This window comes from Perna viridis, chromosome 3, assembly GCF_037379345.1.
Source record: "Perna viridis isolate PV_CMFRI_1.1 ecotype Kerala chromosome 3, ASM3737934v1, whole genome shotgun sequence".
Classification (NCBI taxonomy): Eukaryota; Metazoa; Mollusca; class Bivalvia; order Mytilida; family Mytilidae; genus Perna; species Perna viridis.
The window spans coordinates 40,521,933-40,536,832 of NC_142447.1; the positions used below are offsets into that span (position 1 = coordinate 40,521,933).

Here is a 14,900-nt window from a genome sequence, read left to right on the forward strand (position 1 = left end):
TTGTAACATGTTAAATTGATTTTATTCCATCCAAATAAACATATCTGTGGTAAAATTATAAAATATAACATTTATACAATTAATGATCAGCTGTGATAGTACTTTATCCTACGATGCAATTTGAACGAACACAGTAATATATTTCTGAGGACTCTCAACTTAGCTTACACATACAATTACACTGAAAAATCTTGCACTTTCATAAATAACTATCTCATAGAATTCTCAAAATAGTTCCTGGAAATACATTCTCCACAAATATGATAATTCCCTGTTAGATTAATCATGTACTGCAGCGCACAAATGCAACTGAAAGAATGGTTTCTCAATTGCAAACTTGACAGTTACTTTTCACCATAAATAGAATAACATTGAATTCTATACCTCTGTTTTGTCATCGAACAGAATAATAAATGAGTTCTATATGTCTGTTTTGTCACCAAACAGAATTATGAATGAGTTCTATATATCTGTTTTGTCACCGAACCGAATCTTGCTCTGTAGATGTGTACCTTTGTCTTTTTCTTTGATTCATTCCCTGAAATATAAAAAATCAGTATTATCTAAACTACACAAGATCAATCAAAGTACTATCAAACTATCTTATCATCAAGTATAATAACACTGCATTTGTTTTTATGCCAATATTTACCATTAGTAACAGAGAAAAAATTAAGAAGAGTGTTTCAGTGTATTCAAATCCTTCAGTGCACTTAAGAGTGATTGTACTACATGTACGTGAAGCAACAGCATGTATAATTTAACAAATCAAGAACATGGCATTGAGAACTGTATATAGTTAAGCCTGTCTTCAGTGACTTTCCACAGCAAAATCATGGTCACATAAGAAATAAGGGTAACAACAAAATTACTGAACACTAATCTGATACATAATCAGGGTAGGAAACTCACTCAAATTCTAGCCAGTCCTGAATACAATTTTTCAATAAATTTACTATATGGCTGTATAAATTTTTGCTAAAATTGGCCAGTACTGCCCAAAAATAGCCAGTCACGGGGTGGCGGGCAGGGTACTATTTCTAACTCTGACATAATCAAGTCAAGTCCAAATCAATTCTGACAAAATACATAGTACACAACCAAAGCAGCTGGTAATGCAATGGTCCCAACTTGGTACAGGCATGTCAAAGAAAATATTGGGCTAAATCATTGTTTTACAGCACGCACATGTGGACTTTAAGTTCAGGTTATGTTTACTAAGAATGCACTACAAAGGGTTATTTAAATCATAATCTTTTACATCAGATTATTGCTGTAAACATGTCACTGAGACAGGTCTGACTGGACTAAATCTATCCTTACTTGATATAACCCTGTGTGGTATCCACTCATGTACCATGACATTAACATACTACATAGAGCCTCATTATCACTACTGAATAATTCCTCATTCAGAGGTGGAGGTGGGGGAGGTACAAATGGTAGACCCTAAAATATATAAAACAATGTAAGTGTTATGTATTAAAGAAAACAGTAATAGGTGATATTTTACTTCTGACAGCAAAGTAACTACACCATTGAAATGTAATGTATGACTAAAGTTACATACTACAACAAGGAATTGAAAAAGCAATACTTATATGAGTTCTATCTTAGTAATTATAGCAAACACATGTGTAATATCATTGAATGTAATGCAAGTACCTGCATTTAAAACAATTAGCTTTCATTCTATGAATGACAGTGCTAGTTTTCAGTTTTCACAAGTATTATCACAGCACATTCATTGATGATTTTCAAGATGGTCTTTCCTTGATAAAATGATTATCAGCTGATAAACTTCCCTGGTAGTTAACTGAACATGGAGATTTAAACTTTATATTTGTATTTAAACCTATGTTTTGTAGAAAGTTGTTATTTGTCCAGTTCATCCCATTTGGTGATTGTCATTTAATCTAGGGAAAGCAAACTCTCTTTTCCCTGAACATCATTTTTGTATGTACTATGGTTCTACTACCACTTCCAATGTTTGTAATACCATGAAAAAAACTTTGCTCTAGTACATGAAATGTTGAAAAAGTCTACTACTGTGTTTAAAAAAACATATGGGAACAGATATTTGAAGAAGAATGAGACACAGAGGTCAAGCTTATGATAATTTTAACTTAGGACAAAATAATATATTCATAGTAATAGAACTGTGGCACTCAAAAGAAGTGTTCATGTCTCAAGAACCTTAGTGAAAATTATGCTTTAAAAGATCACTGTCACCAGATGACAACTACAGCCCCCACATGTTATCTTGAAGGATAATGTGTGTTTTAAGTAGTACCCCAGCTAAGAATCATGCAAAATGTGGTTCATGGTTTGAAAGCATACATATTTTTATTTTTGATAATTTGTTTAAAATGTTATAGTAAACAGAAATTCACATGTGGCTTTTCATATAACCGTTGTTCTTAGGAGATAATATTATATAGAATGCATAGTAGAATTCAAAATTAAGGGAGATAACTCTGTGAATACACCAAATTCCAATAGGAACTGTTGGATTTTCAATGTGGATTATCTGCTAAGAGCAGACAGATTGGAATGAATTATTATTCATTTTATCATATAGGGCTATAAAGCAAATTAATAACAAAAATCATCACAAAATATTATAACATTAGCAATTTTTTGCTGCAATTTTCTGCAATCAATTTTTAAACATTTAAGTCAGTTCAAAATATATAAGGCAAAAATTCCTCTGATTTTGTTTAATTACTACCTACTTAATATATCCATATATTTACAGCTAGTTGAAATAGACCAGTTCCAATTTCAATACAAATCTAGCTAGTCTAGTGAGTAATTTAAATAGCTCTCTAGGTAGAAATCTGCCCTACACTATACCAATGTGTCCTACATCACTACCACTGAACACCTGTATGATCTTTTGGACACTGTCTTTTAATTTTGAATAGCTGTCAATTATGATGACCTTAACCTTTAAATTTTCCATCCACCATCATAATTATAATTGACAGCTATTCAAACTGAGATATCCAAACGTTATCCAAAGCTGAAATGTTTCTGCTCAATAGAAGTCACAAAAAAACAGCATGTCTTTTTTCCTGATCAATGGGCTTACAGACAGTGATTGCAGTGCAGCAATCTTTTTACTACGACAGGGGTATAATAATATAAAAATCAATTTGCAATGTAGGGTTTAACACAGTGATTTAAAAAAAAAATAAAAGGATCATTGACAGTTTATGGATTATCGGTAATACAAATATATTATAACACAGTGTGTTACATTGGTTATATATTACCATAGCAGGCGATCCCATAGATCCCTGTGGAAAGGATGGATACTGTGGCTGGAAATAAATAATAACTTTCACCAAATAGAAAATTGTACATTTAAATCGATACCCATGGATAAAATAAACAATAAAATTTAGTTCTATAGCTATTTTAAACATACATGTACATGTATACTTGTCATGAAGTATCTTATTAAACTGTTATTTGGCAGATCTTCAGAGATTTTTTCCCATCACATGTCATAAGAGCACTAATTAGCCCAAAAGTGTGCTCAAGGCTAAATATGGGTTTCTAGGGTGTTACTTTACATTCTATGTGATAGAATAAAATGCTTCACAGGGAGCAGCTTGATAAATATGAAAAGGTCAAACCATGATCAGTTGGGGCAAATATGGGCATCATTCAAACATGATACAGCTTTGAATTTTTATTTTGATTAGATATTTGACACACTATAAGAATTTGACCAGAATTGAAGTAGTAAAAATTTTTACCCATTATTCCTAAATGTTTCTTGTCGTAATATAAAAAATGAATCCCCACCTTCCTTTGGGGGTATGGCACCTTGTGGTACAATTTCAAAGTGATCAATTCACTTTTACTTTAAGAAATCAGAAAAAAATACTTTGTGGCCCTTATCCCTACTTGGCTGAAGTCACAACTCCTTAAATCCATCTCAGTTCTCCTTTTGTGAGATGACACCTTATGATACAATTTCAAAGAAATCCATTTCGATTCTAATAAGACAAGAAAGGTACTTTCTTACATTTTCTTGACCTATTACGGTAACTTTAGACCTACCATATTTGTCCATACTTGGCTGTACACTTTATGCTATGTCAGTTGAAATGGTCGCTACTGAAACTTTTCTTTGTATTTTTTATACTGAAGGAAAGGGTGAATTAAGTAGAACGATGTTAGATATGACAATAGTCATTTGCATTATAGGTCACATTGTTTATACATGGACAGGTCCAATGTTTCTTTCACTGACAATTGTTGTTGTTTGGTTTCATACATGATGGCGCATGTGGCACGTGGCAAATGCTACCAAGTATGTGTGTAAGTGACTTTTACGGAATATAATATAACTTTTCTAAAACATAACATATAATATTTTTATTAAATATGAATTTGATGTTCATTCACGCTACTGAAATGAATGAAAACAGCTGATATATATCAGATCGTTATGTGTGTTTGTACAGATGATTGTGAACAGTAATTTACACACACACAAGCCACGCCCAATAAGTCGTGTGCTGCTCATATAACAATCGAAAATCAACCACAGTTGTGGTCTCAAAGCCTGTTAAGGACGTCATATTAGAATCACTAATGTAAAGTTATTGTCTAGACATAAGGGAAATACTTGTTTCTGACCCTCCTTTTTGGACCCTAATTTTTAAAATGTTCAAGTCATAACCCCAAAATCAAAACCAATCTGACCATTGTGGTATAGAATATTGTGGAACAATATCATAGACATTCCTATGCTTTTACAATCCTTCTATTAGGCCCCTTTTTAGTATCTAATTCTGATGGTTGGAGCCATAGTCCCCTTAATCAATAGCAACTATTCTTTTGTGGTTTGGAACCTTGTTATAAAATTTCAAAAAAGATCGACCAACTAATAACTAAGTTATTGCATGGAAACCAACAACAACGACATAGATGATGACAATACTAATGACAGCACCATACAATTATACAACCACATTGTAAAGATCAACACAACATTTCTTTACCTATATATGTAATACATGCATTCATATGTCAATCACCTGACCTAAATTATTTGGGTCTGTTATGAATTATTTTTAGGCTATCATGCATTATGTTCTGTCTATATACATACATATTTTCACTACAAAATTTAGAACATTTTTTGCTAACAAAGTAATACTGAGGAGCCTAATAAAACTTGTGAAAAGTTCAAGAGAAACACTAAAAGTTATAACCTCAATTAGTTACACAGACCCTGTAAAAATAATACCTACTCTAACCAAAGTCAATAAATTAAACCAAGTCAAATAAATGAAAGTTAAATGATTTATCAAAACCATTTCATTTATCATTACTCTCTATTTTTCATACAAACTATTTACCATCGAAATTCCAGGAAAAGGGGGCATAAATGGCATTCCTTGCATGAATGGAGGATAACTGCTTTGAGAATGCTTCTTATTGCCCCGTTCTGGTGCTGGGCTCTGTCTGGCACTCCAGTCCATACTGTCTGACTACAAAGAACAAAATGATATGTGTTAAACAAAACCATATATTGCAGTCTGACCAAAGGATCATGAACTATTTGCTTTATTATACTTTTCAAATGTAGTTTACTCTGGAATATTTGTGTGGAAGAAAAGAAAAGAATAAACTTTTTAAACTAGAAATACTGTGAGCAAGCTCACAAAGAGTATACCCCCCCCTTCAAATGCAGTTGAATGTATAACCAGTACATTCAACTTTCTCCTTTTGCAATCCTTCCAACAGTTACAATATTCCTTAATGCACATCTTCATATGATGCCCAATATTCCAATAAAAAATCGTCAAAACCCTTAGATTTGTATAGAATGAGAAGTGTACATAAATTTATGTGTTATCCATGAATATCTTCTTGTTTACTAAAACCCTGAAAATAAAAACAAGAGCTTCAAATGACTCAAAATGGTTGAGATCCGTGGCTTGAGATTAATTATTAAATACGTTTGGAGAAAACTATACAAGAAGATTAAATAGCCTTAAAACCTGAATTTACATTATCTTTTTTCATACTAAAGTAGCCTTGAAACTTATATCTATAAATACAAATCTTTGAAGTTGGAATAGAACTGTAATTAAAGGATGTAATCAAACCTGTCATTTTTTACTGACTTAGAGGCAATTGATCTTTTCACTTATACTGTCACTTACAACTACAATTACAACTCTACTAGTCACAGAGTAGATCCCTCCATGTTCATGACAGAAGCAATTCTCACCAATCTGCTCACCAAAATTGCAATCTTTCAGACGTTTTGTCTTAAATTTCTGGCATAAACTTGTATCACAGGAGAGGACAAAAAACTAGTTGGTAAGAAATACTCCTCAACCAGTATAGTTCACTGACCTTTTGGTCCATGGAATAAATAATTGCAGTAATGCATACATACAGGTAAGAGTCAAACCATACCTCTACATCAGATTTAATCCGTGGCTTTTGATTCTTTGTTGGTCTCATTAATTCAGAAATATTTTTTTCCTCCTCATTGCCATAACCTCTGTATCTTATCACACATGTTTCTGTCTCTTCATCTAATTCAACTATCTCAGCATCATACCTTAGATTGTCTTCTGAATATACTGCCCGACATTGGTCACCTATTTTCCATGGACACTGTCATAACATAAAATAAGAAATTCTTTGACTAGTGTAAACAACTGTAAAAACAGTAACATGTATTACCAATCCATTAAAAAATCATATAAGTACAAAGCTTTACTTTCATTTAGTAAATATAACATAATGATCTTAAACATATAGTACTTAATTATTAAGGATGAAAGTCAATCTATTTTCCTTCTTCATCCTGAATTCATACTTTTTCATAACAATTACATAGCTAGTGAAATAAAAATAATGTTTTTAAGTAGTACTCCAGTTAAGAATCACGCAAAATGTATTTCATGAATGAAAAGCCTACATATTTCTATTTTTGATATTTTGTTTGAATTGCCATAGTAAACAGATATTAACATTCAGTTTTTCATGTTCTTAGAAGATAAAAATTATATAAAATGCACTGTCTATTTCAAAATTAAGGGAGATAACTCTGTAAATGACACTCAAATACAATAGAATCTATTAGATTTTCAATGTTGATTATCTCCTATGAATAATTACACATTTCATAAAATAGACCCATGATGTAACTTCATAACAAATATAAAAATATGTAGCCTTTTTTTAGGTGTATCACATTTTATAGAAATTGCATGATTCTTACAAAGACTACTACTTAATACAAAGCAGAAATGTTTGGGAAATCACAACATTTGAAATTATAACTATATGAGGTGTTGTTTCTTTGTGATGTACAGAATATGGGATAATCACCCAGAAAGATCAAACCTAAGTTAACAAATGGGACAATACATATATCGATAATAAGTTTTAAAAGAACAGACCTGAGTGCCACAGAACTTAAAATATTTAAATTTGGAGATTATTTTATCTTCCATGGTACCTCAAATGTGTTGAGTCCATGATGTCACAAAAAAATTTAAAATATTCTCTTAATTAAGTTATTTCCAAGTTTTGTAGTGCTGGGGCCAGAAGGGGACATTATTCAAACATACAATGACAACGTTAGGACTGGGATATTCACAATTACTTCAATAAAACTTGAAAGAAGTTACTATATGTTTTACCTTCTTTTTAATTTTATGCTTTCTCTTTCTTTTTCTTTTCCTTTTCTTGTCAGGTTTGTTAGAACACTGAGATTCATTATCATTTGCATTCTCTGTTGTGCCATTCACTTTGGCCTGCAAAAAAAAATATCATTAATACCATGAATCTAATTGTCATCTAAATAGTATATTAAATGATACCTTAGCATGTTAGATACCTCAAAAAATCAAAATCCTAACAAAACAAAAAGATATCCCCACATGCCACATGAACACAACTGTTCAGCTAAAATACTCAAAGTTAGACTACCCTAAAAACATATTTGTGTTTGGGACACACAAGTAGTGTCCCTGTACATGAATGATTCGTCTAATGACACTTAGGCAACACAATAAATAAGCAACTTTTCACAGATATGCTAAGTAGATTTTTTATCAATCCTCCACAAACATGAAGAAGAACACATGTAGATGAAAATATTTTTTAAAGTCTTATACTTTAAATATAGGATTGGTTTCACCATTTTGATTTGTATCAATCATCACCAAAATTCCAACATATTACACAAGTTGCTGCAAGTATTTTCAAACGAAAAAAATGGAATAAAAGAATATATTAAAGGAAGCTACCCACTGTGGATATCAAATATACAATTTCCCAAAGTTTCACTTGAATTGGTGCAAGCATTTTTAAATTTTTGTTCAAAAACTGGACCCCTCCTCCTTTATTATGAATATATTCCCCAAACTCCAAAACAAAAATTTGGAATTTTACAGCTGTCCACTAAGGATATACATGTATACACTTCCTCAAAGCTTTATATGAATTAGGGCAAGCATTTTAGGGTTATTGTGCAAATATTGACTCCATTTACCTATATATATTTTAAGCTAATACCTTAATATATGTTGAAAAATTTAAAGACTTAGTACTGAGATAACTTAAGTAAATAAACTAATTGGATAAAATTAAGCCTTCCCGTATATTAAAAAGAAAAGTTTTAATATCTATTCTACATGTACCTTCATTAAATGTATGGCATTATCATAGGCTTTTATAAGAGCTGTGTCATCCCATAAATCACTATCACTTTCTGCATTCTGAAAAACATAATTGAATCAACATAAGCTAGTGCACAAAAATTTGCCTCATTGTATAGATAAGCTAATGAGTTTTTTGAGGGAAGTTCATCTATGTGTTAACACACAAAGAACAAGAGGCTCCCAGGAACCTAAACCACTCATCTGCTTAAATTTTGCCATTCAAGGACAATGAATTTAACAAGGAATTGTCCAACACTTTTAACTCAAAAAGACTTTGGTAGGACTTATCATAAGGATCATTTCAGCAATTGAAAGTTTCTATTTATCATAGTTTTCAAGATATTGGCTGAAAACTGTGAAAAAAAACCCAACAAATTTCATTTTTCACCTTTCAAGTGCATAAATTCTTTCAAGGAGTTGTCCAACACTTTTAACTCAAAAAGACTTTGGTAGGACTTATCATAAGGATCATTTCAGCAATTGAAAGTTTCTATTTATCATAGTTTTCAAGATATTGGCTGAAAACTGTGAAAAAAAAACCAACAAATTTCATTTTTCACCTTTCAAGTGCATAAATTCTTTCAAGGAGTCGTCTAATAAATTTGATCCCTAGAGACTTTTGTAGGCTTATAATAAGAATCATTTCAGCACAAGAAAAAAATTGGCTAAACATAATGGTTTTGGAGATATATGCAAAAAACTACTGTCTGACCCCTATGTTCTATTTTCAGTTACAGCTGCCATGTTTTTTGGCGGATCAAAAATCCCCACATCAATTCTATACAGGATACCCCAAGGAACATTCATACCCAGTTTGGTTTCAATTGGTCAAGTAGTGTTTGAAGAGGAGATTTTTGGAAGAAATAATATTGAAAAGGGCAACATAAATTTGTAGCTTAATAGATAAAACAAAAATATGATAACAGATAGATCTCATCATGCTGAACACTTTAACCCCGTCAGAATTTGGCTAAACCTGAAGGTTTTTTTTAAGATAAATGCAAAAAACTACTGTCTGACTCCTATGTTCTATTTTTAGTAAAAGCAGCCATGTTTTTTGACAGATCAAAAATCCCCACATCAGTTCTATGCAGGATATACATGTACCAAGGAACATTATACCAAGTTTGGTTCCAATAGGCCATGTAGTGTTACAGGAGATGAGGTTTGAAAAATTGTTTACAACAACAGATACCAAATGATGGCAATAACTCAAATGGCCTTCAGCCAGGTGAGCTTACAAGTTGAGACAGACAGACACACACACTGATAACTAGAGCATTTGTAAGTCCCAATGTCACCTTATGATGAGGGACAAAAAATATGACTGATAAATAATATTTAACATGTATGAAATCACAAACTACTCTGAAATTGGTGGACATTGTGATGGATTTAATCAAAGTGCTGTTAGCACTGGGGTTTATTTTTATTCTTGTGAAAACTGTAGCATGGACAAAATTTAAAAGATTACATGATGTAAAATAAAACTATAATCATACATTTGCAGTTCCCATATCATTTAGCATTATGTTTAGAACTGTTTTCTATATATGTAAAAACTGAATATCAACCAATTACCAATTTCTAAAGTAAAAACTGTAATCAATAGTTAAACAGTATCCAACTTCACACACAAATTTTGTTTTGTTTCACCTTTTTTCAATTTTTTTAACCTGTTCAAAAGTTAATTTGCAATCACATTCAAAAGTATTTCAACAAAGCATTGACCTACACTGTAATCATACTCAAATGAAACTAATTTTACCTTAAGGCAATAATTTCCTTGATCAATATACATCTGCATTAATTTTTTCTAAATCAGACACTTTTTATAAATTTTACTTGCTTAAAATCACTGCTTTTCACTTCCTGTTTATTATTCATAAAATACTGATGAAAGGATGGACTAATAATTGTATTAAATGGAACCTGCTTAGCACATTAGATACTTCTTGGCACATTACAGCAAAAACTTCATTCCCTAAATGCTAATTTATTACTAAACACCCAAAAAGCAGTCCATCAAATCTTCAATTCATTTGAAGACTAGTTCTTTATCTTATTTGCAGAAATAATATAATGTTATATAATATTATTGAGATGAATAATTGCCAGAAACATATTTACAGGATATAAAAGATTTTACAATGGGACTATATTTTTGTGTTATGACAACGTTCGGAAACAGTAGGGAAGTTCAAGGCATGAACTGGTGCCATAAGGTATTTTGATACATCAAAATCCCCAAAACAATAAAAATGTTCTATGGTGTAGGTTTTTGACACAAAAAGAAAGTGGTCAAAGAACTTAAAAAGCTGTAATTACCAGTATATTTTGCTGCATGCAGTTTTTAGGATTTTTCAGAAATTGAGGTTTCCTCGGAAAATATCCATATCAACTTTCCAACAGTCAATGACTAACAAAACAAATCATTACAGCATATGAAGTTTACAACTTGCCACGGGAAAGTGTAACTAAGTACCTAACTTTCCCTGACCCAAATTTCACTTGCCCCGGTTAACGGGAAATAGGAATCCTAGAACACTGTACATGTAATTGGTCTCATTAAGATGTAACTTAATACCAAATATCAAGTCAATATCTTGTTAGACATCTGAAAAATGAATCCAACAGTAAGGAACCTTATGGTGTACATGTAATATTTCATAGATTCGTACAAGTTTACTAAGTTATTGGCCACCAATTTCCAAATGTTATGGTCATTACCCAAAAATCAATGATAACCTTGTTTCTGTAGTATGGAACTTTTTGGTATAATTTCATAAAGATCCATATTTCTACTAAAACATGGAAGCAAATTACGTTTGTTTTGGACTCCTAATTCAAAAAGAGCAAAGGTCAGATTAAAAAATATTGCAAACCAGAATTCTATGGTATAGAAAATAGTGAAACTTTATAGAGATCCAAACACTTTTACTCACATGGATTAATGGTAATAGTACCATATCTGCAGATGCCCTTACATGCTCCTGTATGGAGCTTAATGGTAGAGAAATTCAACTAGAGGCTCTAGAGATCCTGAATCGCTCACCTGGTCCAAAATAGTCTTTATAGCTTTTTAAGCTGGACTCTTGACCTTACAATGTTTGGTTACAATCCATTCCAGAAGTTGTCTAAGAGAAGATTTAAAACAAAGTCCATTTCAGGACCCATAACTCATTCATTTGTCAACACATCTTTAAGAATATTTTAGCATTCATGTACATAGAGGTAATCCCATCATGCTGAACAATTTTAATCCCTGATAGATTTTAGGTAAATCCAACTGTTTTTGAGTTATATGTAGAATTCTTCAATTTGACCCCTATGGTCTATTTTTAGAAACAGTGGTCATGTTTTTCACAAGATTAAATATGCACATGCATAAATTGCTGAACATATTCTACATAATATTCATGCAAAGTTTTGTTTTAATCCATCCAGAAGTTTCAGAGGAGAAGATTTTCAAAGTTGGAAATGTAAATTTCTGAGAAAAAATCCATTTCAAGACCCATAACTCATTCATTCGTCAATGGATATTTCTGAAAATGTTGTCATAGGTCCATCCCATCATGCTGAACAATTTTACCCACTACTAGATTTTAGCTATATAATTCTTCAATTTGACCCATATGGTCTATTTTTAGTAATTTTTCACAAGATCAGATATCCCCACAAACGCATTGTTAAACATATTCTACATAATATTCATACAAGGTTTTGTTTCAATCCATCCAGTAGTTTTAGAGGAGAAGATTTTAAATATTGGAAATGTAAAATTCAGGAAAAAAATCCATTTCAGGATCCATAACTCATTTATTCGTCAACGGATCTTTCTGAAAATTTTGGCATAGCTCCATCCCTTCATGCTGAACAATTTTACCTCACCAGATTTTAGCTAAACCCAACTGTTTTTTTAGTTATTTGCATAATTCTACAATTTGACCCCTATAGTCTATTTTTAGTAACAGCAGTCATTCTTTTTTTGCCATATCAAAAATCCCAAAACTGAATTGTCAAAAATATCCTAATGAACATTCATGCAAATTTGGTTACAATCTATACAGTAGTTTCAGAGAACAAGATGTTTGAAAAAGTTTATAGACAACGACGACAGATACATAATGACGGCAATAGCTAACATGGCCTTTTGGCCAGGTGAGCTAAAAAGAGGGATAACATTAAAAAAATATATTGCCAAAATAATTTTCAAAATTGTTATTTTAATGTTACTCATAATTCTTGACAAACACCTGATAATTTTGGCTCAATGGCATTTCAGACTATGAGAATTCCAACAGTGTATTATGAAAATTAAAAGTGTATATAAGAACAACTTAAACCCTATTAGAAGGTACATGTATTAGAATAATAAATTCCTCCTCCCAACAATGCCCGAAGGGAATTTCATTCTGGTGAAGTCCCAAATATTAAAATGAAATTTAAGGACCTGATACAACATATCAACTGGCCCCAAAGAAATCCTGCAAGATTGCTGCTTCAGGGATTCTGGCTTTGACAATACAATGTTTTCATTAAGAGTTGAAGCTGGCAAAAATCACCAGTTATTGGCGTAATACTTCTGGCTATTCTAATTCTGATTTTCTCATGCCTACAGTTTATTTTCTACCTATTCCTAAAAATTTTCATTCTATTCAAAAACTTAATGAACACCCTGCTGCAATATCATTACATAACATCCGAACATATAAGAAGTTGTGTCAAGAATTATTTATATGAAATATTGTAAAAAATTAAAGTGGAAATATTTGTGTAATTGAGAGCAAAAGAAGCATTTTCATTATTTCAAAAGTTTACAGACCTAAGTAAAATAATACTATATTTCAAGGCCACAGCAAAGTGTACCTTCTTTCTGGTGTTGTTCCCAACCTGTATCTTATAACTGCTGATAATGAAGGCCTACAGCTAGACAGAGTTGCCTGCCTTTGTGGTTGTGAACTATTCATATGAGCAATATATGTGAAAATTATGGACATATCAGTTGTGATATAGATTTATATATATACAGTATTTTAATATGTTTTGATGTTTTTAATACTATTTTATGTTGTATTTATGATAATTTTGCGATTTAAAATATGGCAGGATACCATTTGATATATTCACACTGATCTGAAGTTATGTCAAATTCATATATACCACAAACACAAAGTTTTAGAAATGCTGTTAACTTGAGTTGGAATGGATTTAAACTCTTAAAAATTACAACCATCATTTATATTCACAAAATATGCTCAATGTTCACTGCAATTATAATGCTCACCAATGGGCGATTTGATTAACAAATAAAAGTATTTGCAGCTGAAAATTCATTTGATGATTGGGGGTTTTTAATGACTTTGAGTACCAATACAGGTCTCTCACAGTCGATGTTAGTGGGTTAGTAAAAACATTTGGTGTCTAGTAGCACAGCCCAGCCTTCAGGATACCTGACAAAAGAATTCAGTCAGAGTATGTCCTACTAGCTGCTGGGCTGCTGTGTAGAAGCTCTGGCCTGCCCCTAGACCCAAGGTGGGTCTGGAACCGTTTCCTCACGGTCTTTGAAGTACATCTACGGTTTCCCCACTCTTCCTTGGAAGTACATCTACGGAAGAGTAAAATTCGTTTGTGATACAGTGCCTTTTATCAAGAGCCACTCTTATCAGCTATCAGTCTGGACAGACACAGATGCAGTGCTTTTACTACAAAAGCCAACTAACTTCAACCAGATAACTAATAGGAGCTGAGCATTCCACTATTTTAAATATTTAATCTATTTTCTTAATATACTGTTTATCATGATGTTATATAGATGGTACAACATTTTACAATTAACATAAGTAAAGATCAATGTTACAAGAATGGAGCATGACGGTAAGCTATTTATAGATAGGAAACGTGTACCAAATATAACACACCAAAAACTCCTCCCTCAAATTATAAATAAAACATTAAAAATTCCAACTCTAACCACTGGCTAACTTTCTAAAGTTCAATCGAACCAAAATATTTACTTGTAAAAAGCAATTAATTAAATCAGTGTAATGTTCAACAGGGAATAGTGTCATATAACATTATCACAATAAAACTCTAGGTCTTTATCCTGTGATTAATAGTCATGAGAAATTCTGTGCACATAACATTAATCTTAATCCTGATCTAGCTAATTACCATTTACTGACCCAT

The 14,900-nt window shown here is 31.8% G+C and overlaps 1 protein-coding gene across 2 annotated transcripts in view; it reads right to left on the bottom strand.

The window, feature by feature from the left end:
- Nucleotides 1-14,900, bottom strand: part of LOC148622258 (survival motor neuron protein-like) — a 21,400-nt gene continuing 6,500 nt past the window's right edge. The window contains exons 2-8 of one of the 2 annotated variants that reach the window (XM_088571969.1): nucleotides 8,691-8,768; nucleotides 7,689-7,802; nucleotides 6,451-6,654; nucleotides 5,382-5,513; nucleotides 3,279-3,326; nucleotides 1,324-1,449; nucleotides 1-538 (exon numbers count right to left, since the gene is read on the bottom strand). In XM_088571969.1, the coding sequence (XP_088428095.1) occupies nucleotides 479-538; nucleotides 1,324-1,449; nucleotides 3,279-3,326; nucleotides 5,382-5,513; nucleotides 6,451-6,654; nucleotides 7,689-7,802; nucleotides 8,691-8,768 (762 nt within the window). In that variant the 3' untranslated portion in view covers nucleotides 1-478. The remainder of the gene's footprint in view (nucleotides 539-1,323; nucleotides 1,450-3,278; nucleotides 3,327-5,381; nucleotides 5,514-6,450; nucleotides 6,655-7,688; nucleotides 7,803-8,690; nucleotides 8,769-14,900) is intronic. The other variant, XM_088571970.1, reaches the window with a different exon arrangement.